The sequence below is a fragment of the Accipiter gentilis genome, chromosome 29 (genome assembly GCF_929443795.1).
Source record: "Accipiter gentilis chromosome 29, bAccGen1.1, whole genome shotgun sequence".
Classification (NCBI taxonomy): Eukaryota; Metazoa; Chordata; class Aves; order Accipitriformes; family Accipitridae; genus Astur; species Astur gentilis.
Window position 1 is genome coordinate 15,376,328 of NC_064908.1, and position 25,984 is coordinate 15,402,311.

At 60.4% G+C, this 25,984-nt stretch overlaps 1 protein-coding gene across 1 annotated transcript; it reads left to right on the forward strand.

The window, feature by feature from the left end:
• The first annotated feature begins 936 nt into the window (after window positions 1–936).
• On the forward strand, window positions 937–25,397 carry NCS1 (neuronal calcium sensor 1). The gene is made up of 8 exons (XM_049832985.1): window positions 937–1,388; window positions 15,949–15,973; window positions 17,832–17,970; window positions 18,441–18,519; window positions 18,644–18,732; window positions 19,060–19,137; window positions 19,551–19,667; window positions 20,404–25,397. Exons 1-7 carry the CDS (start codon window positions 1,325–1,327, stop codon window positions 19,647–19,649), a joined length of 573 nt encoding a protein of 190 aa, XP_049688942.1. The 5' UTR covers window positions 937–1,324; the 3' UTR covers window positions 19,650–19,667; window positions 20,404–25,397.
• Window positions 25,398–25,984: the final 587 nt, after the last annotated feature.

Sequence of the window (25,984 nt, forward strand, 5' to 3'; positions counted from 1 at the left end):
CAAATACCCCGTGTGGTTTGTGTTGGGCTCTCTGCAGCCTTGCGGACAGGTTTTACTGTATCCAAGTGCGGTTTTTTCCCCTGCTTGGCTGCTACCACAGAAGTCCAGGCATGCCTGGGCAGCTCCAGCGGGGCCCATGTTGCACCATAGGCGGGAAGAAAACTGTATTTATCGTGTGCATCGGTACAGCTAATGAATGTGCGCACGCATACACAGAGAGCTTTTGTAGAAGCATAAAGTCCTGCGTGGTTTTGAGGTGGAAAAGAGCTGAGTGCCGCTGCTTTTAGCGCTTGTATGGTTTCCTGGCTGTGCCGCAAACCTGCCGTAGGTTGAGTCCGTGGGGTTTTTGAAGGGATTGAACTTGGTCTCTGCAGGCGTGTTGCAGAGAGTGAATGAAGCCTCACCGGAGCCTTGAGGATCCTGGGGTGAGAGGCAGAGACCTGCCTTCACCGGGGAGCAGCCAGGAGCTGGAAGATGCTTCTACAACGGAGGGTGCCGGTGTCCCACCAAGGTCACCCCCCCCCCCCCCCTCGTCCCCCAGGCCCTGAGCTCAGCCTTGCTCCCACCCGCGTGTTCCCACCGTGAGCTCCCTTCTCCCCTCATCCTCCTGCCCTCCGCGCAGGACCGCGACCTCCAGCGACAGAACCGCTTGGCAGGACCCCAGCCGAGCACCCCCCCTTAACCCCCCCCCCCCCCCGACATTTTCCTCCACCTTTTCCCCTCTAATCCCTGCCTCAACGGCTCCGGGAAGGCAGGAAGGGGCAATCCCCACGGCAAGAGGCCTGTCTGGGCTCCCCCACACACACAATTTGGGGCGGCGGGGGCCAGGCCGGAGCCTTCCCCCCCCCCCCCCCTTCTTCCCGCCGCCATCCCGCAGCGCGGGGCGGGGCGCGCCGCCCCTCCGCGCCCCCGCAGCGCTCCGCGGCCGTTCCGCGCTGGGCGGGGAGGGTGCGAGTAACCAGGGACACGCACACACACACACGCACAAAACACGCACACACACACTCACACGCAGGGCGGCCCTGCAGCGCCGCTCGCCTTCCTTTGCGGCCAAGCCCCGGCAACAAAGAACACCCCCCCCCCCCCACCACCACCACCACCCTTCCCCGCCACCCTCCACCGCTCCCGGCTTTGCTGCCCGCTCCCCTCCGCGGGATGTAGCCCGGCCGGGAGCTGCCACCGAGGCACCCTCGGCCCCGTCCCGTGTGGGTGTGGGTCCCGTCCCCGTGTCCCTCCATGCCACCGCAGTGAGGCCGGGGAGGCGGCGGGCGAAGCCGGCGCTGAGCGCTTTTTGCCGGGGCTGACGGCTCTGCCGGCGGCCACCATGGGGAAATCCAACAGCAAGTTGAAGCCTGAAGTTGTGGAGGAGCTGACCAGGAAAACGTACTGTGAGTAAAGCGGGCCTGCTCCGCCGAGGGAGAACGGGGAAAAACGGGGTGCGGAACGGCGGGGATGCTGCCCCCGGGGAGGCCCCGGGTGCCGGGGGGGGGGACGACGGGGACCGATGGGGTCGGTGGGGTCCGCGGCCCGGCCCTGAGACGCGGGGCCGGCCCCGGCCTCTTCCCCCGGCTCGTCCCTGGGTTTGCAGCGGGGAGCGGGGATTCCTGCGGGCATCGGCGCTGCCGGGGCCGTTCCCCGGGGGAGGGCGCAGGCTCCGCCGGGCTTTGTTGCAAGAATTCGGAGATTAGCCTGGGAGGATAAAAAAAAAAAACCCACCCCAAAAACCAAACCCACAAGGCAGCAGAGACAAGGAAGATGGGTAGGGAGCCGGAGAAACGCTCTGTTTTCTTATAAAAACAATTTCTCCGCGGCCTATTTCTAAGCCTCCAGTAAGCGTGGGACAAGGGCCGCATCCTGCCCGCCTGCTGTGCCCACCTGGAGCCATGCGCCTGCCTTTTCCTGAGCCCCCCTCCTGCCCCTGCTCCGAGCATCCTTTCCTTCGGGGCTGCCTGGCCCTGGGCCTTTGCTGCCGGGCGGGTACCCAGGGGATCGGCCGCGATGGTTGTTCTCCCCTCGCTGCCTCCCTGGAGCCAGGCAGCTTCTCCCGAAACCGGGAGCCGAACCGACTGGGTGGCTTTTCAAAGTTCGGGTGCGTTAGTCGGAGGGGTTTCCTTTGTTGTTATGCTCTGAAGTGGAGCGAAGAGCCCGATGCCAGAGAGTTCGGTATTTTTCTACGAGTATCTCAGTATCAGTTTAATAACCTGATTTTCGAAGTGAGTGGCTTTCCTGTCTGAACCTCCGCTGTAATCTTATTAATGTGGCTAGCGCCTGAGCCATCCAGTTTTAGCAAAATGAGGGTTTTTTTTCCTGAAGGATGCACAAAGGAAACAAAGGCTTTGGTGGTTCAAGTTTGCCTCTCCGCTTGCAGGTCGGAGATATTCCCCTAACGTGTAGCCGACCTGCGAGCTCTCCCCGCTGTCATTGCTGCAGTCCCACGGCAGCGCTTACCCAAAAAGGCAATAGATTAGGATGCAGCAAGTTCTCCCATATGGAGAAGAGGCAATACTGGTGCATTGCACAACCCTACACGCGGGGTTGCTCTCTCATCGTGGCACAGCCGGGAGCAGGCAGGAGGAGGGCAGGTTGCGGGGGGGCATGTCCGCATAGCCAGACTGTGAGTGATGGTGGGAGACGTTGGGGTACCCCGGCTGGGCTTCCTCGAAGTGGCTTCGGGAGAAGAAATAACGAGAACGTGGCAGTGCCGGCTGGGCACAGACCCCGGCTGGAGCTGGAGCTGAGCCCTGGGTTTTGGTGGTCCTCACTGCAGCTGCGACCCACGGCGGGTGCAGCCGTGCTGAGCCCGGTACCGTTATTGCCATGCTGCAATCACCCGCTTGGTTTGCAGCCGCCGTGACGATCCGATCTCCAACGGAGAGGGATCTGGGAAGAGCCGGCCCCGGCGCAGCCTTGTCTGCTGGTGATCTCTTGCATGCCGAGCTTTCTGCACCCCCGGGGTGGCTCCTGTCTGCGCGGAGAAGGTGCCGACCCCAGCGGGGCCGATGGCGGGGCACACGGGCAGCGATGCTCCGTGTCTTACCGGCAGCGGATGCCAAACAAACACAGCGCTGGTGAAACCGTCGTCTGCAGGCACGGGGATGTCTCTTTTGCTGGATGAGGCTGGCAGAGGGTCGTTGCCTTCCGAATCACTTTATTCCTAACTTTCTGCTCCCCTCTCTTGGGTACCTTCCCCTTTCCACCGCACACCCTCCAAAAAAGACTCTGGTCCTCTGATTGCTCCCTCGATGAGTTCCTGGCCTGCCTGGGTCTTTGCCTGCCCGCTCCGGGCCTCTCGCTGCCTCTTTTTCAAGGTCCACCAGCCCCACGTACCTGTGCAGGTGAGGCAGCAGCACCTGGGCAGCCGTGCCGTGGGGCGGCACGTGGCCCTTCGCGTGGCCGGAGCCTGGTGCAGCATCCCAACGTGCCCTGGCAGCATGTGGCTGGCGGTGCGATGCCTGTCAGGGAGCGCCGTCGCTAATACCAGGCTCTGTTTCTTGAGCTCTGCTTGTTCCACCTCTTGTCTCCGGGATTAATTACTTTTGCAGAGTGTTTCTGCCCCTTTTCTGCAGCTGTCAAGGCGAGCGCGCGTTCCCTTGTCTGGTGAAGCACTTCACAGGGCCCTCCCAGGCACGTCTGAGAGCCTCTGATTTATCTTCAGACCCTGAGCGATTGGAAAGATATTAATTTCCTTCTGCGTTTCAGGGAATCCGGGCAGAGGAGATGCAGGTAGGAGCGCAGGGTTGCACTGAGTACAGTGGGAGGGACCGATGCAGACCCCTGTGCCACGGCTAGTGGACCAGTTCGAGCAGGGGACAGCTGTACTCACAAATCCACAGCATACCCGAGAATTTCTGGGGGTCTGCTTTGGAAAGGTTTTACTCCATAGCACCGTGGTATTTTGGTACCTTTCTGGCAGACTGGCGATGACCATCCTTCTAAGAGCATCCCTGGCACGTGGTGCCCTTCCCACGTGCTGGCTGCCACGTTACCGAGTGGGTGCTGGCCCTGCCTCGTGTGTGGTGCTGGTTCTGCTGCTGTTACAGCACATCTGGGCAGATGTCTCTGGGAGCCCGTAACTGGCAGCTAATGACAGGCACCCGCTTTTGTCCCAGGGAAGTTCCCGTGGCAGCGGTACGTGAAGGGTTTCTCCCACAATGGGATTGCCTTCCATTGCATCATTTTCTGTTTGTGCGATTTCCAAACAAAACGAAGCGAGTAACAAAAAGCCCCTTCTCTGTTCTGCAGGAGCAGAGGGATGGGGAGACGTTACCCTCTCTCCCTGCCCCACCTGGTTTTTCTGCAGATTTACCTCATCCGTGGGACACAGAGGACCTGCAGCCCGTGCCGTGACCCCTTGGTGCTCTTCCAATGTCTGGTGGCTTCTTGTGTCCCCCAGCCACTGTCCCCTGTCCCCTCTGGACTCTCCATCTCCTATTTGTGCTGCTTCTCTGGCCGTGCCTCGGTCGCAGCAATCTTGGGGCAAGAAGGCGGTGGGAGCAGCCGGGAGAGGAGTGTGGGACTGCTCACGTGCCAGGGCAGTCGCGAGCATGGTGGTCGTGCCGCAGGGTTGCCGTCAGCGGCCTCCATGAGATGCAAGAATTATTTTACTGCAGGTATTCAGAGCAGGTTGTCCGGGGCCCTGCTGGGAACCGGACACGGAAGGGCAGGAAACCTCGTCTCTTGGCTCCCCTCCCCACTCCGCTCCTGACTTATGGTGTCGGGGGCCAGATTTTAATGGCACTTGGACACGCAAAGGCGCAGAAGGACATCCGAGGACTTCTTCGAAGTGCCGGCTGCCCAAGTCCTGTTGATTTGGACCCATCGCCGTGTGCCTTTCAGCATCTCCGGGCACCTGAGTGCCCAGGAATATCTGGCAGCGCCAAGCTCACCCGTCTGCCAGGTGCTGGAGCGGCGCTGGCGGGGGGAGCCCGGCTGCGGGGCGAGGATTTAACCTTCCTCAGAGGCCAGACTGGTGTCATATAGGAGCGTGCGGGAGAAGCCAACGCTGAGTGATAATAATAATGAATAATAAATTATGTAATTCTTTGTACTTCCATAGAGCCTTTCATCCAAAAGCTCTTAAAGTGCTTTATAATCATTAATTTATTAATCTTCCTGATGCCTTGTTGAGGTAGCTTGGAGACGCTGTTTTGGCCGCTGTGTGTTTTGTCCCAGGCGGTGATAACGTCCAAGATTCAAAGGAACCGCCGTCCTCCCTGGATCGCATCTGCTGGCCTCTCTTCGGTGGGGATTTAAGCCTGGGCTTAACTTGAGCCAGGTGCTTGTGGCTCAGGGCCACGGTGGGATTTGGGATTGTGCTTAAGAGCCTTGCGGGGCCGCGGTCAGAGTTCTGTTAAGCTGGAGATTCATGAAGGTCCTGTGGTATCGCTGCTTCTTGCAGCCTGCATAAAGTTGCGTAAAGCGCACGTGTGCAGTTGTGGGTGCAGAGCATGTGTCATGGGTGGCAATGGTTTGACGTGGACTCCTGGTAGAGAAATTGGGAAAGAAATGCAGTGCTGAGTATTCCTACTTGCAGCAGTGCTCCCAGGCCAGCCCAGCCACAGCATCGGCAACCCGTAAAAATCATGAAACAGGCTTAAAAATATGAGGCTGTTTCAGAAGAGCACATTTTAGCTCTTTTTTTTTAGTCATTTGGAGGGGGGGGATTGGATTTCAGGGTTCACTTCTCATAGTTATTGCTCGTGTCCAGAACTACTAACACTGTATTTTTTTTAACGCCAGCTGCAATAGCCATGCAATCCGGCATGCTCGGAGCCATGTCGGTGCAGCAGCATCGCTGCTGGGACCATGCGGGGGGTCAGGACAACAGTCCCGGGGCTCCGGAGGCCGCAGCGAGGCTCCAGTGAAAGTGTGGGAGCCGTGGCGAGGGTGCCAAAACGACGCCCGCGGCACTGGGAGGCCTGGGCTGCAGAGTGGGCGCGGGGAGAGGAAGATGCTCTTTTCCCAAGAACTGCATCCCACCCACTGTGATCTATTTTGTGGATTTTAAACTCACTCTGGCATCATCGTTTTCTGCTCTTTTACAATAAGCCACAAAATTGGCTCTGTTGCTCGACGGTAATGCATTGAATTAATGGGCATTAGTTTAAGAGCAAACTACAAACATATTGATTTGTCGTTACGGAGGTACGTAGTGGCGGGTTGAATTCTATGGGAAAGGAAAGAAAATTCTGCAATTGCAGCAATTTTCAGCCAGGAAAATGGGTCGGTTCCTCGCTGGAGGCACTGGGCTGGAGCTTTCCTCCGTTGTGCCGCCCTGGTGCCGGGGAAATGTGCCGGCCGGGACGGTGGGCAGGAGCAGAGGGGCAGGCAGAGCAGAGGAGGGACCTCGGCGGCTCCCCACTGCCGGTTTATTTTTAGCCTTGGAAGTGTTTGGCCCCAGGCACTGGGTTTCTCTGCCAGGTTGGTTTGTGTTGAAATCCCTCCCGTTGCTCATCCGGCAGAAAGCGGGGCAAGCTGGCCAGGTGGTTACGCACCCATTATCCCTCGGCGACAAATGCTGGGTGAAATACCTAAAGCGTGGAGCCCCGAAGCCCGGCTGAAACGTGGCTCCCTGCCTGTGTCTGGCAGCTGCCTGCGCTCACCTCTGCAGCACCAGCCCCCTTCCCCTTGGCTCCGCTCGGCCCTACAAGCACCCGTTTTGGGGCTGCCTGCACAGCCATGGGCAGGATCCCACTCCGGGGTGGGGGCCCCGTGGGACCTGCCCCTGGGCGAGGGGCACCGGGATGCCGAGGCGGACGCCCGCCCGGTATGTAGAGCTGAGGCGGAGCTGCTGCTGGCTGGTTGACCCGTCGAGCGTGCCTGCCTGCTCCGAGCACTCTCGGTGTGTAATAGGATTTGCAAGAGCCCAAAAGGAAGGTTTTTGGGGGAGGAGGAGAGCGCTGGCCCAAGCGCCCTGGAGATGCGCTGGGGAGAGGGGAGCAGAGCGGGTCAGCTCTCCCGAGCCCCGAAGATGGGTGATGGGCAGGATGCACCAGAGGGATGCCCAGGGGCTGGCTTTTGTTTGGAGCCTGTTTTTACTGCAGCCACACGTCACCCGGAGCTGCGAAGGTGGCAGCTGCGATGCAGGTTCCCTGCGAGCTCGATGGGGACCTGATGTGCTGCCTCCGGAGGGCTGTGGCTGTCTGGAGGCATCTCCAGCCCCTTCCCGAAGGAGACCCCAACCTGCTCTGAGCGAATCTCATGACTGGGTATCCTATGTGCCTGTGGACCTGGGGCTCTGCGGGTGGAGGCAAGCGGAGCAAGTTTTGGAGTGTCAGAAGCAAGTTTTGAGGTGTCCCTGCAGTCTCCGGGAGGTGATTTTAGTGCTGAGGTGGGAAAGGGAAGACGTGACCGAGGGCCCTGAGGGCTCCCTCTGCGGCAGAGCGGAGCAGCCGTCCCTGCCGGCCACGCTCGTGCCACTGCCTGCTGCTGCTCAGGCATCAGAAGAATCACATTTCATTTATTCCCTGACATGTTAATGGATCTGCTTAACCACTCTCCTGACCTTTGCTGCTGCCGCTATAATTAAGGTTGTGAAACAAGAAGCTCTGAAGGCATCAAAGGAAGCGGCTGCTTCAGGGAGGAGCCCGCAGACGCTCTCGCTCCGTTATCGGGGTGACATTTGTGGGGTTGCTTTTTTCCTCCCTCCCCTCTTCATCCTCCCAGCTCTTCTAGGGAGCTGGATGGGAAAGGGAGCCACGGTCCGTGCCCTGCACCCCTGCCTGCCCTCCCTGCCCAAGGGCAGGGGTGGCCGGGGGGGTGCTCAGCCCCGGGGCATGGTGAGCGTCGCTCCCATCACCGCCGCTGCCGCGGCTTCCCAAACGTGGCAATGCTGGCACGGGGCTCGCTCCCCGCGCCTCCTGCACGGTGTTCTCCCATCAAGGCACGTTTTTGGTTTCTACGTGGAAAGGGGGCTGCCTGTGCTTCATCCACCCGTGTTTCTCCAGCATCTCCTGATCGATGGCCGGACCCTGTGGAGATGCCCCGGGTGTCTGTGCTGCTTCCCGTGGAGGAGTGGGCGTTCGGTGCCTCCAGCACCCTCTGCTTTGGCAACCCTTGGCACAGCCCCATCCCTGTGGGTGAGACGGGGAGGGAGGGGGCCGAGGCAGCCCTGCTGCCAGCCGGCTTTACCCTGCAGCATCCTCCTGACCTTCCCTTGGCTCCAGGATCCGATGGCTGAATTGGAGGGATTTCCCTACCCCTGCCCGCGCCGGGTCCGGAGGGGAGTTTTCTCCTCTGCCAGGGGCAGGAATCTCTCTGTGGGTTGGGGACAGCACCTTGGAGCGTCGTGCCGTGCCGAAATCCCTGTAGCCAAGGGGAGGATTGAGCAGGGGGCGGGACACAGGTGCCCCCCGTATGGCCAGGGCAGGGGGGCTGCTCCATCCCTGCTCCCGGCAGCACTGGGGATGCTCTGCCCTGCCGTGGGGCATCTCTGCATCAGCTCATGGGGAAGCCAGGATTAAATCCAGCCCAGGATAGACCTGCCACAGCCGCCGACTCCTGCCATGGGTGTGTTTCAGTCTGATTCATTAATTTCCAAATGAAGGCACTGTCCTTTGCCCTTCCTCTGCTGCCTTTGCTGCAAAGAGCGACTGCTGCTTTTTCCCCGAACCCAGTTTCCAAAGCCTAATGTCGGGCCCTTAAATATTTAATAAAGTCTAAAAAGGATTTTAACTGCATATTGGCTTTCCTGTTGGTACCAGCCCCGGGGGAGATGAGAACAGAGCTGCTCATGGACCTGTTTATCCAGTCTGGGAGCAAGACAGACCACTAATGGCAACCGCCAGCGAGAAGAGTGCCAAACGCACATGCAGTTCTCTCCGCGTATTGCTTTGTATCTCAGCAGTAACAAATGACACCAATAACACTGTCGGGCTTGTGCTCTGAATGTCTTGGAGGCTCCTGGACTCGCCGTGATGCTGGCGACGTCTGTGTCTGAGAGGGAGAGAAGCCAAACTGGGCAGGTGCACAGGGAGATGGGTGAGCTGGGATGGATGGGGGTGTCCTCCTCCGACAGGTCAGCTCCGGCTGTGTGGGTGCCCACGCGGTGAGGCTGCTCCGACATCCCTTTGCGATGGGATATTGCAGGGATGGGTACGCACACGGGGACGACCCTGGCATGGGGACACCCCTGGCTTGGGGACACCTCCGGCATGTGAGCGATGCAGCCGGGAGTGGGGACTGGGCACCGCCGGGATGTGCTGGGCTGAGCCGGAGGCACGGTGGTTTGGACAAGTCGCTGCTGGTCATCTCCGGGAGCAAAAGAAAATGTCACTGGGCAGGCTCTGGCTGTGTTTTTCTCCACTGGGGGTGATGCCGGTGCCGCAGCCAGGTTTTGCCGGGGTCGTGTTTTAATGCCGCTTCCCCAAAGCTAGCCCTGCGTTGGCCCCGGAGCGGGGGCAAACCGTAGCCCCGGAGCTGGGGCTGAGCCCTGACGGAAAGCAGGAGGACGGTGTGCTCTGTAATGTTTAACCAGGACATTGGTTATGTAGTTAAACCTGAATTTTAATGAGACCGAGTCGTCGGGGCCAAACAACCCAAATTGCCAAAGTGCTGACGTGCAGCGTATCTTTAAAGTTACCGTCATTGAATGGGGACCTGGGTGAGCTCTGAGGTGCCCCAAGGCAGGGTGACGGGCAGTCCCGGGGGAGGACTGAGCCTGCGGCAGCCTGGGGGGTGTTTTCACCCCTTCCACCCCGGCACCGTGCAGCTCCCGCAGGCGCTGGGCTCCGTGCCGGGGCTTTGGTGCCGGAGCCAGGGGATGCGTTGCTGCGGGAGTCTCATGCCCGTGCTCCAGCCGTCCCCGGGGGCCGGTGTGTACTTCCCCCCACCCTGGCCTGCACAAAGCCACCCAAAAGCCCAGGCTGATCGTTCTGGACAGCCCAGCACACAGCAGGTCCCGTCTGCGGGGCACCCTTCCTCTCCCTCCGGGGAGATGCTCACGCTGCTCCAAGCGGATGCTGCCCAGCACCCGTTTTGGGGCTGGATGAAGTCCCACAGCTACTGCACGCGTTGGTACCTCCAACAGCTTGAGCTGCTGCCGTGCTCTTGGCTACGTGTTTCAGAGGGACGAGGCCTGAAATTGGTAATGACCAGTCAGGTTACGATGCGGTTACCCCGCGTAACCTGCTCTGCAGGGCCAGGGGCTGGCACTGGGTCCGTCTGTGCCGACTGGTGGGACCTTCTCGGGTCCATGTTTGCAGGAGCAGGGCGTGAATTCTGCACCGAGCATCCGTTCAGGCTGCTGTACTGAGCCCTGTGGTCGCTCTGTGGGGGCCGAGGGCTAATTTTGCGGTGGGTGTTTGTTCGGGCTCTGATGCTAACCCCCAAATCTGGGTCCCAGGGGAAAGGAGCAAAATCCAAACAAGCGTGTGCAGACGCTGCTGAGCCCCATGGCCCGCTTGGCGGGGAGGGACAGGGGAGCTTGTAATTGGTGAATATTAACGTTGTGATGATGTTGAAAGTGGAGTTTGTAACGGATTTATGTTCAGGCAATTCTTAAATATGTGTTTTGCAGAGGCGAGGGGTGGAGTGTGTTGGGCATAAATTGCAGGGTGTGCGGGGTTCACCCTGGAGCACTGTGGTATTTTATGCATGAGGGACCAATTAGCTCATGCATCAGCGCCCCAGTCATTTCTGCATCAGCACCCAATAAGTTCATGCATGAGCACCCAATTAATACACACACACGAGCGCGCAATTAATTTACATATGAGCACGCGGCTGATTTATGCATGGGTGCCCCATTGATTTGTGCTGGATCGCACACTGGTCTGGGCGTGAGCACCCTGGTAGTTGATGCATGGATGCCCAATTAATTGGTGCATGTGCTCCCAATCAGTTCATGCCTGAGTGTCCAATTAATTTATGCATGAGCACCTGATCCATTCACACCTGAGTGCCCAATTAGTACATGTACAAGTGTGTTATCTACTAATTACACTAATTTACATATGAGTGCCCAATTAGTTTACGCAGCAGTGCCCAGTGAATTTACGCATGAGTGCTCAATTAGTCCATGCATGAGCGCCTGATAAGTTCATGAGTGCCCAAAAAATTTATGCATGAGCACCCCTCTGGTTCATGCATGAGCGCCCCATTCATTCACGCCTGAGCACCCAGCTAGTTTATGCATGAGCACCCAATTAGTTCACCTAGAAGCACCCAAATAATTTATGCACGAGTGCCCAATTAGTCCATGTATCATCACCCGATTTAGTTTTGCATGAGTGCCCATGTAGCTCAGGCATGGGTGCCCGGTTAGTGCATGCATGAGCGCCCCATTAATTCACACCTGAGCACCCACTTTGCTCACGCAGGAGCACCCACGCTGCGCAGGTGTGGGTGCCCAATTTGCCCTCGTCCGGGCGCAGCGCTGATCACCCGCAGCAGGTTTAGGCAGGGATGGGAGCCTCAGCATGGGGTGATGTGCCGGCTCCCCCAGACCGGGATGCGGGGGGACCTGCGGGGACCCCGGGAAGGAGCCACAGCAAGTCCCTGGGGGAAATATATGCCGCAGAACCGACGCTGCCCCACCTGGGTGGGTGATGCCGGACCAGTCACCCGTGGGTTGGCGGCGCAGCCCACGACGTGGCATAGCTGCAGCAGGGACGGGGAGGGGGGAGCTGCTTTGTGCCTGGAAATAATTAACCGTGGTTTCCCTGATGAGGTGGTGGTGCCTGCGGCCCCACGGGATCAAGGTGCTGTTGTAGCAACTAGAGCGAGGGGTGACACGCGGGGGCTCGGAGGAGACCCCGCTGGCTGCTGCGCGGGGACGGTGCTTGCTGAGCCGTTGGGAGCCCGAGCCCGCGGGACAGACGTGTGCCGTGGCCGTGGCCCACGGGGGCCAGGCTGAGTGTGCGTGTTCCCGCTCAGGATCCGGCCCTGCGGCTGTGGCTAAACCCCTGCCCTCGCGCAGACAGGGAAGGGGACGGCTGCGGGATGGGACGGCAGCACAAAAAAAAGCCCTGCGGGACTGGAGCGTCACGTCGCCTCGTGCATCCCACTGTGGCCAAGGGTTCCCGAACCGTTCCGAATCCGGCCACCCCTCCTGCACTCCTTACTGCCGCCCTGTCCCCGCTGTGGTCCAGCGAGCAACGAGCTCCCCCGCGGGCAGGGCGACGGATGGGGATTTGCAGTCCCGGGTCCCTCCTCTCCTGTCTGCCTGGCAAACACAAATTAACGGGCTTGAGCACTGATTAACCAGAGCTGTTTCTCGCTGCAGCGGCAGCTGGGTGGTGGGAAGAGAGGGGGCACGCGAAGGGCGGGTGGTGATGGAGCTGTCAGTCCTCGCCTGTGCCGTTGGGGATTGATGGAAAGGTTGGGGGTAGAGGGTTGGGGATTTTTGGGTACCGGTAGCTGGGAGGAGGGGGCTGGGGGCTGCTTGCAGTGCAGCCCCATGGAGCAGTCTCTGCCCCTCTGTGCTGCATGACATGTGCGGCTGAAACCTTCCTCCCGGCTGAGACGGGAGCGGGGATGGACCGACCAGCGCTGCGAAGGGGCAGCGAGGACCCGTGGCCGTGGCTTGGCCGTGCGGGGCAGCTCCTGTGCTGCCCCGGGGTGGCTGCCCCTCCTGCCAGCCGCGCTTGCCCTGCGCTCGGCGTTTCCCCACGCTTTGCTAAAAGCAGCGGAAACAAAGACGCTGCCGGCACGAGCGTTGTACGTACGGGAGGGTGTCTGCGGGGTGTAGCTGGGGCTCCCAGCTCGGCGATGCCTCTTACAGCGTTGCGGTTCATAACGAATGCTAATACCCTGCCTTTATTTAGCGCCTTTCATCCCCAAGGATCCCAGGGCACGCTGCATCCGCTAACGAGCTGCTACGGGTGCTATTTATAGCCGTCCCCATAGTGGCTGCGGGAATGGCAATCCCTGGGGAGCGTGGCACGGTAGCTGAGCCCAGCCGCAGCCCCAGCTCAGCAGGGGCAGGGAGAGGGAGCCGGCCCTTGCTCCGGTGGGATGCTGCAAAGGGGCTGTTGTGGGTTATCCCCTTGTCCTTGAACGCTCGGGGTCAAACCTGGCTGAGGTTTATATGGCTGTAAATTGATTTGCATCGGCTCAGCGTCGCGCCGTAATCGATGCCAGGGGAGGGAAATGCAGCAGCCGCTGCCGCGCAGGTACTTTCTGTGAGCTCGGCTGGGCTCTGCACGCCGGGGAGCTGCAGAGGATGGATCAGGGAGAGCGGAGGGACAGCCCTGCCCCTGCGTGTGTCTCCTGTCCCCAGCCCCAGGATGGGTGGCTCAGCCTGGCCAGGAGAGTAGCGTGTCCCCAAGGCTTCCATGGCCACGGGTCCCTGCTGCGGGGACAGGCATTAGCATCCCTAATCAGCGCCACTCAGAGTGTCGACAGCCAGCGAGGTCGGAGCGGCTGGGAAGCGGCAGCCGCGAAGTCGTCATCTGTCTCGGATCCGTAACTGCAGATACGGGGAGGCAGGTACCCGCTCAGCCCCAGCTTGCCCAGCCGCAGCGACGCTGGGCTCGGGGCCGTGGTGTTTCCCTGCACTGGGAATGCTCTGCCCTGGGGAGAGGGGAGATTTGGTGGCAGCGGAGGGATGCACCCAGAGGCGGGTGGTTTTCCGAGGGCTGGGAGATGGGGCCACGTTCCCACCCCAGGGCAAACCCCGCAGCTTCTCCTCGGGGCAGGAGGAAGGGCATCGGTGCCAGTGTGTTGGAGGAGGGATGGGGCTTTGCATGGCCCTGTTCCGGGGATGCACATTAACAAATCCCACCTCCGGGGCCTCGTGTTGTTTTTCAGGCTGGCATCTGAACGGTCCCCTCCATTGGAAGAGCCTCTCCCGGGAGCATCACGCATCCCTCCTGCGGCTCCATCCCTCTCCTCCCGCCCCAGCCCGAGCGTGTCGTTACCAGCGTTTCTCCTGTACTAAAAAAAGCACAAATTTCTTAATTGTTTCCTGCTGGAGTTGAAAGGCAGCTCCCGGGCCCGAAATAGCACACTGGGGGAAACACAGCCAAACGAGAGAGAGAGAGCAGAAGACGATTTGCCTGGAGGGGCTGAGCCCAGCCCCAGGCTGCTGCTGTTGCCCCTTTCGCCTGCCCCGAGGGCTGCACGAAGTCCTGCTGCCCACCCTCCTCCTCCTCCCACCCGCCTTCATCTGTGCCTGTGGGCGATCGGGGCTGCAGAGCTGGTGCCTGCGGCATCCCTCGGGCATCCTCAGCGTGGGGGTCGCGGCTGGTGTCTCGATGCTTGTGGGGAACGTGTGCAGGGAAGCCTGTTTCTGTTAGAGACATCGCTCAGCATCTCTCTTTTGGAAAGATGCTGCCATGCAGCCCTTTGTTTTTTGGGATGGGGAATCCTTAGGGACCGGCGTGACTGTTGTTTTTGCCCACCCCAGCTCAGCCGTTGGATGCAGCGTGTCCTTCCCGGCTCCCTCCTGCCAGGAGACCTCTGTCCTTTTCCCTGTCTGCTCTTCTCTTGCCAGATGGCCCTGCCAAAACGGCCCTGCCAAAACAACCTTCCAAATCCCTCCTGCGGCGCGGCCAAAGCCCTCCGTGTCCTTCAGCCCAGGTGCCGAGCATCCTCGCCCCTGCCTCCCCTCTCCTGGGGTGCTGCCATCCAGACACCCCACGTTGGGTGCTGCTGCCCTCCCGGCGCGACTGGTCCCTGCGCTCCCGGCACGGCCGCTGCAGCCCTTTCCCGGCTCCCCGGGGAGGCAGGGAGAGAGGCTGCCCTGTGCCGAGCCCTTTCTGGGGGGTCTTGCAGGCTTTGTCCCTCCAGCGGTCCCGGAGCTGGGATAGAGGGACCGGACCCCGCCGTATGCGCAGGGACAGCCTCGGGCGCAGCGATTCCTGCCCACGGGGATGCAGGAGCTGCGAGGTGGGGGCTGGTGTGTGCCCTCCCGGCTGCCCCACGGCTGCCGCCTGCCAGCCCTCGTCTTCTGCGGTCTGTGCCTTCTGCCAGGCATGTTATAAATCTTTCTGCTGGAAAATTGCTTTCTTTCTTTTTTGCCATCCAAGGTAATTGGCATCTGTTGATGTGTCTTGGGTCTCTATTTTTATCAGCCTTTTGCACATTGACACATCTCCACTCCGCCTCATTATCCCAGCGCCTTTCAGACCTATTGCTTTTTTATTATTATTTAGATGCACGATGCAAAGGAAATGACTAATGAGGCCGTTCCCCCTCCCCGTGCCCGCCTGCTGGCACCAGGCTCCCCACTGGTATGCCAGCCAGGCACAGGGACAGGCACCAGCCCTCCGCCCCGTCGGGCTCCCCGGCATCCCGCATCCCGTCAGAGTCTTTCCTCTCCTGAGGACATTTGCGATCTCAGCAGCTGTCCCCGGGCTGGGGACACTCAGGGTTGCCAACGCTCGCCATTTTCTAGCTTGTCACATTTTTGGGGTTTCTCCAGAGCCTGGTAAAGCTTCCCAGGGCCCTGGGATGGGTTTGATGATGTTTCTCCACGTGGTTCGGAGGCAGCTGGTACCTGGCAGGATGCCGGCCCTGGGGCTGTGTGTGTTCAGTGCATTGATGTCGGGGCTGGGCAGGTGCTTTCCCCGAGCCACCCCTGGGCAGATGTTTTGGTAGATGTTTCCAGAGATGTTTTGCCTCTGGGGAGGTGAGAGGGCAGGGCCGGATTCTCCCCAGGTGTGAACCAGCCTGGCCCCTGAGTGGTCCAAAGCATCTTGCAGCGACCGTGCTGCGCTTCCCCGGCAAAACGTCTTGGTGGGCTCCCCAGTTTTGGAGCCAGATGGACACCAGTGCCTGCAGCCCCGGTCCCATCGACCTCCCGGGCTGGTGGAGGACTCCCGGGCTGTGCCTCGACGGGAGCTGCTTGCATTCGGATAACACACGGCAGCGCGTGGAGCGAGCGAGCCCTGCGGCATCCCTGGCAGGGAAGTCTCTTATGTGAAGTGCAAAACACCAGCCGTCACTGGGAAAGCGCTAAATTCCTTTTTCTCTTCTTTTTCTCTTTTCTCCTGTTTTCTCTTGCAGTTACGGAGAAGGAGGTGCAGCAGTGGTGAGTGTTTCTGGCACGGCAGCGTGGTGGCGGTGAGCTGCCGGGGTGCGGGGCTGGCGGGCGAGGGGGTGGGAGCCGGCGATGCTCAGCAACCCCACCGGCTGTGCAGAGCATGGGGGTGCAGGAGAGTTTTGGGGTGCAGGAGAGTTTTGGGGTGCAGGTGTTAGCTTATAGATGGGAGACCAGAAAATAGAGGGGTTTTTTTTCTTGCACACCTTGTGCACGGTGCATGGTGCGGCATGGCTCCGGCTGCTCTCGGCCACCCACGTGGGATGGTGCACGCTCCCTCTCGCTTCTTCCCTCCCCACACGGGCGGCCGAGGGGAGCGGGGACGTGGGGACTGTCCAGCTGGTGGCCATGGCCCCGGCTGCAGGAGGCCGGTGCTGTCCCAGTGCGTCCCCGTTTGCAGCGCGGCCTGCAGAGGCTGGCAGAGGCCGGGACCATGGTGCACGCTCTCGCCCCATCCCCCCCGCCCCACAGAACGCGACGCCCTAGAAAAGCCACTGCTTCCCTTTCATCTTCCCATCCCACCAGTCAAGGTTTGCTTTCTTTATCTCTTTCTCTCATCCTTTCCCGCACCCCCCCCCCCCCTCCAATGAGTCATAGCTGCAGCAGCGTGAAAACGATGTCACCGTCACTTCGGTTTCCCACCTCGCCACCCCCTTCCCCTCCTCCTCCAGCCCTTGGCCCGCTGCAGCGGGCGCCTGACAGATTTGGGTGACATGTTGCATAATGCTCACGCACCCCGCGTGGTCCCCGCGTGGTCCCCGCGTGGTCCTTGCATCCACGGAGCCGGCGAGCCTCTTCTCCTACACCATCCAGGGTGGCACTTTGCAGCATCCAGGTCCAGCCCGGAGCTGGGACCAAGGGTTTTTGGGGGTGTTTAAGCACCGATGCGTTTTGGGAGATGCCCTGGCCGTGCCACCCCGAGGATGCAGTAACCCTGCCGTGCCCCCCACCTCCCCTGAGCAGCTTTTTCGCTTGAGGTGGTGCAAAAAATGCTATCACGGAGCCTTGGCTGCACTGGGTGCTTCAGGATGCCGTGCTGTTGGTTTTTACCAGGGCATGGCTGCGGGACGTGCGTGCCGAGCGGTGGGCTGCAAATTGCCCGTGGGGTTGCTGCTGATCGTGACTCCCTCCCCCGTGGTGGTGCAGCAGCTCGGGGGGAGCTTTCCCAGCCGCCTCCGTGCCGGAGAGCCGGTCGGATGCACCTGACAGAACGGAGCCATGCCGGAGCAGCGGAGGGGAAGGGGAGCTCTGGCCCTTGGGTGAAGCTTTCCATTCACAGCTTCTTGCTCGGGAGTTCTGTGCATCCAAAGATCTGAGCAAAGGGCTATAAACACTCTCCTGCGTGCCCCGTGACGGCTTCGGGGCCGAGCCGGGCATCGCCTGCCCCGGCACCTCAGCCTGCAGCGTGGGATGTGACTCTATGCAGAGGGCTTTTTATTTTAAAGGAGATTTAAGGGACTATTCTGGGTGCTCCTGGCTAGGTGGTGGGTCCCTGCCCCCTCTCAGGTCCTGGACAGTGTTCAACAGGAGCCTGGTTGTGGCTCGGTTGCCACTTGTGTGCTCGTGGCAGGGTTGGAGCGGTGCGGTGGGCACCGCTCGGTGTCACCGGTGCCTCTCACCGCTTTTCCAGGCTTTCCCCGCTGCCGCCCTCGCTGCGGTGCCTGCAGGGACCTCATCCCACGGGGCTGGGAGGTTGCGGGTGGGCGATGGGAGCGACACAGGGAGCACCCGGGGACCTTCCCGGCTCCAGCCCACTGCAGGAGAACCCCATCCCGGCTCCCCAGGGCTTGGGGGACAGCGTTCAGCGGGGAGACCCACCTGGTGCTCATCCTCTCCCCTTCCTTCGCAGGTACAAGGGCTTTATCAAGGACTGCCCCAGCGGGCAGCTCGATGCCGCCGGCTTTCAGAAGATCTATAAGCAGTTCTTCCCCTTTGGCGACCCAACCAAATTCGCCACCTTTGTTTTCAATGTCTTCGACGAGAACAAAGTAAGTCTGCGAGCCGGCGGCACGGTCCGGGGGGGGAAGGTCGGGACTGAGCCCGTGGCGATGGTACGCTGGGTTTGGTATGTGGCTGCGCAGCACCGGAGGAGCGAAATATTCCAGTGCTTCCTGGGGTGTGAAATTAAAACGGCGCAGCTGTAGCGAGCGAGACCCCGTGCTTATTTTAGTCGTGAGAGTCACGTGGGAAAAGGCGATGAAGTGGCAAGCGAGAGAGGAGAAACGCGATGTTTCGGTGCCGCTGACAAAAGCCCACCCGCGCGGTGCCCCCCGCGCTCCGGAGTCGTTCCTGCCGGGATGCTCGCTGCCGGATCACGCTCCTGGAGATAAATGTGCATCACTCCTCCCTCCCCGTTGCTGTTTCGGATGCGTCCCCTAAGAGGGCACGCATGGGCAGGGAGGAGTTTGCGGGGTGGGGGGTGGCAGCGGCACCCTCACCCCCTCCTTCCCTCCCCCAGGATGGGAGGATCGAGTTTTCGGAGTTCATCCAGGCGCTGTCGGTCACCTCCCGGGGGACGCTGGACGAGAAGCTGAGGTGTAAGTGTTCCCCGGGAAGGGGCCCGGGGGGGTGGCACGGGGACGGCGATGGGGTGCGTGTCTGGCGGTGGGAGGTGGGGAGGGGGGACGGTCGCCAGCACCTCGGCGTTGCTTTGGCTTGCAGGGGCGTTTAAGCTGTACGACTTGGACAACGACGGGTACATCACGAGGAACGAGATGCTGGACATTGTGGATGCGATATATCAGATGGTGGTAAGTTGGGGGGGGACACACATGGGGAGAGCAGCCCCTGGGGGTCCCCACTGGGCTGGAGCCTGGCTCTGTGGGCAGGGGGGCTGCAGGGAGGATGCTGAACCCCCCCCCCCCCCCCGATTCCCTCCCTGGGCTTTTTTGGTGGGGTGTTGTGGCCATCGTGACCAGGGCAGGGTCTGGATCTGGCCGCTGAGGATGGCTCTGGTGCCAACGTGCCCTGTCCTGATGTGGGGGGTGTTGGGGGGCAAAATGGGTGTCCTTGCCCGGGGACACCGTCCAGGCAGGGCACAAACGGGTGTGTGACCGCGTCCTGTCCCGCTGCCGCAGGGAAACACAGTGGAGCTTCCTGAGGAGGAGAACACACCGGAGAAGCGGGTGGATCGGATTTTTGCCATGATGGACAAGGTGAGGATTCTCGAGTGGGGTTTTTTTCCCTGGGGCCAAGGGATTTAGGAGGCAGTCGTGGGTCCCCTTGCCGTGTCTTGGCTTCTGCAGGTGCCTCCTTCCCTCGCCAATAACAAGGTCTCAGCTGCCGCCGGGCTCGCTGCAGAGCCCCGCATCCCTCCGGAATGCCCATATCCATTTCAGGACCCCTGAGATGTCATTGCACCCTCAATGGCACCCTTCCCTGGCTGCAGGCATGGGTGGTTTGATGGGGAAACTGAGTCTGCGGCGGTGGGGGGGACCCGGGCGGCTGTGCGGGATGGCGTGGGTGCTGCCGGGACCCTGGGGTGCTCAGTCCGGGGGTGCTTGGTCCGGGGGTACTCGGCGTCTCCCTCGCCGGGGCGAAGCAGCGCTGTGACCGGAGTGTTTTGCAGAACGCAGACGGGAAGCTGACGCTGCAGGAGTTTCAGGAGGGCTCCAAGGCCGACCCCTCCATCGTGCAGGCGCTCTCCCTCTACGACGGGCTCGTATAGTCCCGGGGCCGAGCGGCGGTGAGTGTGGCGTGGGGGGGTCCGGTGGGGGCCCCATTTCCCACCCTCCTGATGCCATTCCTACCTTCCCCTGGGGCGGGCGGCTGGTTCTTCTCTGCTTGAAGCATCAAAGCACGGGCATCCCCCCCCATGTTCAGCTGGGGGGGGACGTTGCCCCCATACTGATGGGTTTCTCCCAGTCTCCCCCAGTCCCACAGAGCACCCCAGGACCGCAGCCCACGAGGATGCAGTACAAGCCGCCCAGCTGGCAGGCGTTTGCCTGCGGCACAAGTCCTGCTCTCGCCTGCAGATGCGGCTGCAGAGGAGGCAGGGAGGCAGCTGGCGTGCTGGGGGCACGGGGGTGCTCCAGAGAGATATTATATTAAATGTTTTATTTATATTATGTCTCATTATGTTCTGCCCTGGAGCTGGCAGGGTTTGGCATGGTGGTGTCAGGGACGCTGTGGTTCGCAGCATCTCGGGAGTGCTGGGCTTAGCACCCCGTGGTCCTCGCCATGCCCCGTGGGGCCATGCGGAGGTATCTCCTGGGATGATTTTGGTTATCACAGCCCAGGCAGTGTCCCAGGGTGGTGGGTTTTTTTTTAACCCTGCTGGAGTTTTGAGCTTTTCAAAATCTTTATCGTGTTTCCAGCTTTGCCCTTCCAGCTGTGCTGGTGTCACACGAGATGGCTGCAGGGCTTTCTGCCCATCCTTCTCACCTGGTTTTCCTTCTCCCCCCGCCCGCCCTCTCCTGCAGATGCCTGGGGGAAGACGCTCTCCGTGCCATCCGACCACCGCCGCGCGAAGCTTGCCTGTCCCTCTCGGCCTTCCTTTCTGTTCTGCAAGCAAAGGATGCCCTCGAAGCGCGAGCTCACTCCCCCTCTCTGCACTCTGAACCAGCCGCTGCCATTTGCCAACTTCTGCTTTTTCCAAAAAAAAGAAAAAAAACCCCGCGACAGACCCCGGTCTGAGCGGCAGCGAACGCCCAAGACTTCAGGGCCGGGGGAACGGGTCGAGCATCGCCGAAGGCAGAACCACCCCCAGCCTCCTCGCCCTCTTTGCTCCCCTTTCCTACATTTTCAGATGGGACTGCGGATGCACCGGTGCCGGCGTGGTCCTCTCCCAGGAACCGGCCGGCTGGAGATGGAGCCCAAAGGTACCGGGGGGCCGCGCACCCCAGGGTGCTGCCTGCGCGGGGCGGCCGGGGAGCCGAGGCACCGATGGCGATTGGGAACACGGTCCTGGCGTCACCTGCAATGCTGCTGGCAGCCCGGCCCGGCTCACTAGGGATATATATTATTATATTATTATTTTATTTTTTTTGGTGAGACAGTATTGTGCTTTTTCTTTTTTTTTTTTTTTCCTTTGGTGGAAAAAAGTGAGGCTTTTTTTTATATGCCTATCTCGACGATCGATATCCTTATTTATTTGTTGTCAATGTTGCTGCTGTGTTTAGTCTCTCGTGTGTGTGTCCGACCACCTAGGTGATGATATGTAAGGTTTACATGCTCGTACACTATTGCGGGGCACCGGGAGCCTGCAATAACAATGAAGCCAAAAATCTGCCTTCCCCCCTCTCCTCCCACCCCCTGTATCCCAAGCTCCATGGGCTGGCTGCTGTTTTAAGGGGATGCTGTAGCTTCTTTTCTTTTTCCCGTTCCCCTGTTTCCTGCATTTTTCTGTTCACCCTTCCCTTTGCGAGCTCAGCCAAGGCTCGCTCAGCCCAGGCTCTGAGCAAACTGAGCCCGCTCCATCCCTCAGTTGGGCAGGGCGAGGAAACCACCAGGCACCAGAACGTCCTTATTTCCATTTTCTTTTTTTTTTTTTTTCATTTTCTCACTGCATGAAAAAGTATTAATGGAGCTGAGAGTTGGACTTTGCTTTCAAGCAAATATTCCTTTAATATTTTCTGTTTTGCAAACGGTGGGAAGGTCCGTTTGTACCCCAGGGAGGTGGCTGGGAATTAGCCTGTGTGCCGGCAGGGCTGGGGGAGCAGAGGGGATGCCCGTGGGGACGGTTCACTCTGTACCCCCCATCCCAGGCTATGCGGCATCTCCTGCCTTAGGGGTACCGGGCTGGGAGATGCGCAGCTCGGGGCGTCTCCTTATCCCCTTGCTCCTCGTTTGGGACGTGGGAGGTTTTGCTGTAAACCGAGAGCGTGGCCCCAACGCGGAGCTGCTTGCACCCGCGCCGTCGTGCTCCTCGTGCTCCTGCCTCGGGGGAGGCGGAGGGCTGGGGAAACGCACCTGGAAACACCCGAGCGTGGGGCTTGGAAATGGCCCCGCATCCACGAGCGGTGCCCGCAACGGCCTCTCCATCACTCGCCACCGCACCGGGATGTGCCCAAGCAGGGCTCAGCCCCGCCGGGACGCGCGCCGTGGGACACCGTTGGCATCTCTGCTGGAGGACGAGCGTTAGGTGGATGCTGCCGCAGCTCCGTTTCCAGCTGCCTTGGCCCCTGCCCTGGGGAAGGAGAGATTTGCCCCTCCTTGGGAGCAAAATACAGGATACCCGTGGGACCCCTAATGCCAGCCAGGGTGCAAACCCCTCCTGCTCTGGTGTGGTTTGTTCCTGGCCCAGTAACACCGATGCTGACATGGCAAAACCTTTCCGCCCCGCTCTCCACCGGGATGCCTGCAGCTCCGGCGGCCGAGCCCAGCCGGTCCCCACAGCCCTCGGCCACGGGGACCATCCCGGTGGCAGCAGGAGGGGATGGCTGGACGTGGAGGACGTTCTCACAGGTGTCCCACGATGCAGGAGAAAAGACGGCGTGCCAGCGGAGTCTGAACCGTCCCCGCGCGGCAGGGACGGACTCTCCAGCCAAGCGATGCTGGTCCTTTGCTGTACAGCCCTGCTCCCCAGTTTTGGGGCCGCGTGCTGGTGGCACTTTCCAATACCCGTAAAAAACCCCCACCCTTCCCCATCCCCAAGGAGACCGGCCTCAAGTCCATGTGCAATATTTCTGCCTCTTCTGCAGTTCCTGCCCCTGAGGGTGCCCATGGTTCATCGCTGAGGGCTCCTGGAGGGTGTCACCTCGCTCCCTCCCGTGGAAAATTCTTTTCCTTGATGCTTTGTGGCCAAAACGCAACTCTTGGGTAGACCTTTGCAGTGCCTCCAACTTCTTTAGCGCTCGTCTGCCAGACCGGTCTCTTCCCGGTGCCAATTGTTCCCGATGAATGTGACACTGCTGTAATCGCCTCCGCTGATAAATGATGGACCCCGCGATGTTTGACATAATTCCCGGGCAAAGGCAAACTTCACTTGCTCTGACACTTTCCCCTGAAAGGCTTTTAATTTTCAGAGGACCTACCATGCTTTGAGCTCCATCAGTGCTCGCCGACATCTCACCAGGGAGGCAGCCCTGCAAGGGCAGCGGGGTGTGTGGCCCCCATCACGGGTGGGGTGAGGGACCAGCGTTGGCTTGGGAGAGCTTCAGACCCCAGAAATCCCCAAATTCAGTGTCCGGTGCTGCTGTCATCACCAGCAACCTCCTGCTGCCGCTGATGCTGGTGGGCTCAGGGATGGAGCCCGATGCCTCGTCCTCCCTCACCCCTTGTTAAACATTTGCACATTAAAAAAAAGAAAAAGGAGCAAAAAGGAGAAAAGGTTTTAGCCTGTATTCAAAAGCTCTGTGCTGCCTGATGAGGACCCTGTTGGTTTGGTGGCGACGATGGGTTTTCCAGGGCACAGGCCCCTCCTGCAGGGTCGGGGCTGGCTCTTGTCCTCCGTCCTTGGCTCTGGCTGCGGAGCCGGTCCCAGCGTGGGGTCTGTCCTGTCCCACTCTTGGCATGCTGAGTGTCCCCGAGCAAATAATTTTGGCCCCAGTATTCCTCCCACCGACTGCGGATTTGGGACCCTGGCCTGGATGCTTCTAGCCTCTCTTTAGGGAGCACCGAGGGCCCCCGACTCCTGAACATCACCAGGGTCTGCAGCTTCTTGGTACTGCTGAAAATAAGGCTTGAAGCATCTCACCCTTGGAAATGTTGGCCTTAACCTCCTCGTGCCTCAGTTTCCCCATCAGTGAAATGGCCTGGGTGAGCCATCCCCTCTCCAGAGAGCGATTCGACGCCTGTGCCCAGGGGAGCACGAGCGCTGGATACAGCTCACGGCTGCGACCACGAGGGTTTGGCAGAACCCACCGAACATCAGGCACGTGCGGAGCACCGGGAGCGGTGCGTGAACCGCTGGGTCGGAGTTACATCAGTGAATAATTAATTTCGGTCTTCTTTTTACACCTGCTCATTATTAAAAGCGAACAGCTGACAAGACCTGATTTGTTTCTCTTTATACTCGGGTTCCTGATGCCTGTCTGAAATAAAGCCGGCTGCAGCCCTGGCGATGGGAAGGGGACCCAAAGCGCAGCCAGGCAGAGGCGAGGGTCCGGCCCCGGCGACTGCGGCGTGTTCCCCCCCACCTCTCATTTGTCCCCGTCGGTGTTACCCCATTAAAATGCCGTGTCTGTACTTTCCTTTCTTTTCATTTTTCTGTTTGTGTGCTGACTGTTGCTGCTTTGTAACCGTCTTTCCTTGAGCTCTGGGGCTGGGCTGGGCTGAGCTGTTTCCCCTGGAGAGCAAGGACGTGGGAGAAGGCTCTGGGGGCAGATTCCTCCCCATCATGGCACAAACCAGGACCCAAGAGAGAGAGAGAAGCAAAGTGGATTTTTCCTCCGGAGCAGCCCTTTAATTGCTGCGATTTCTAACGAGACCGGGCAACCCCCCGGGAGCGCTCCCTACCGGCTTCGTGGATGGGGGGGTTTGCTTATGGGGGACCCCAGACCCCATTTGTGCCGGGTACCAGCTGCATCTCACCCCACGGTGCAGAAGCGTGTGCCTGTCGGTGCCTGCCTCCCACGCCGTCAGGACACCGCATCCCAGCTGGATGAGGGGGCTGAGGCTGTGGGACCCCCATCCCAGAGCCACTGCTCCCCCTAAACGGGCAGGGGTGCAAATAAGCGTCTGCCACCGGGCTGCCGTGGGGCTGCGCTAACCTGGGGGGGTGGAAGGGTCTTTGGGGTGTGGGGCCAAGCCCCGACTGGCACCGGGCTGGCTTCGAAGCGGGGGCCAGGCACGGCATGGGGGCAGCCGAAATCGCTGGCAGAGCTGCCCTCTTCCCATGTATTTAGGGTCGGGGGGGGGGGTTTGGATGGGCTGGGTGGGTGACCTGCAGCCAGCTCGCTGTCCCATCGTCCCCGGTCCCAGGGTAAAGGTGGGGATCTGGGGCGTTTTGAGAAGGTATCGGCCACCCCTCCTTCACGGGGATGTCGGAGGGGAGGGCACCGGCTGGGACGGTGGCGGTGGCCGGTGGGACAGGAGGGAGGGCTGGGGGCAAAGGAGGGACCTGATATGGCCCTGGTCTCGGTGCACAGCTTGGGGGGGGTCTGTCCTTGCAGAGCAGTTTCGGGGTCTCGGTCACACGTGCCAGCCCTGACTATGTTCCAGCGGCACTGCGGGAAAGCCGTCCTTCCTTCCCTTCTCTCTCTCTGCTCCTGCAGCCGCCAGCCCTGGGTTGGGTGCCATGTCCCGCGGGACCCCTGCCCGGGGGCAGCTGAGCCCCGAGCTGAGAAACAGCAGCTCCAGCAAAGAGCCTTGTTTGTAAAGATGAAGCCTGTTTGTGCGTCCGTGCCGGTGTCTCGGCTTGCATGCCCTGCTGCCTTGTCTTGAGATGAATTCAAGAGCAAACCAAGCAAATGAAACGGTTTCAAAACAAAACAAAACCCAGGAACTTTGTGACAGTGGAAATAAAAGCTTAATGACAGTAACGAAGCACCCGTGGTCTGTGATGTGCTGCGGGGTGAGCGGGGGAAAGGCAGACGGGCTCAGGGGTGGACACAGGACGGGCTCGCTGCCTCCTGTGGTCCCCAAAGCTGCCCCAGTGCTCTGGGGGGCTGAGGGACGGGGGGTGCGACCGTCCGGTGCTGCGTGCCCCAAATGCGGGGCTGCGGTGGCACCAGCAGCGAGCGATGCCCGGGCTATGCCAGCGTGGCTGCAAACGGGGACGCACTGAGTCGTGTCAGCAGGCAGACGGTTGGGTGCTGTGCCCGCATGTGATGAGCTGTCAGGTCTCAGCTCCAGGCCTGGCGCACGTCAGGGACCATCCGCACCTGTAACACTGCTCCTTCCAGCTCCCTTTATCCAGACACAGCTTTTCTTCTGCCAGGTCCTATCCCCCCGCGCCAGCACCTGCAGACTTCTACTTCTCTTTTGCAGCAAAGCCACTTGCAGCAGTACCGTGCCCGCCTGCGCTGTCCCCGTCTCCTCCGAGCATCCCTTGTCGATGCAGCGGGCTGAGAGCCATCGGGTGGCTTTTGGCACACAACGGCTACCGAGGAAGCTTGATAT

Bases quoted from the DNA above. Each gene is read 5' to 3' on its own strand.
- NCS1 (XM_049832985.1), top strand. From the start codon at position 1,325: ATGGGGAAATCCAACAGCAAGTTGAAGCCTGAAGTTGTGGAGGAGCTG. The intron at 1,389-15,948 runs GTGAGTAAAGCG...TTTCTCTTGCAG, and splicing joins GCTGACCAGGAAAACGTACT to TTACGGAGAAGGAGGTGCAG. The intron at 18,520-18,643 runs GTAAGTGTTCCC...TTTGGCTTGCAG, and splicing joins GCTGGACGAGAAGCTGAGGT to GGGCGTTTAAGCTGTACGAC.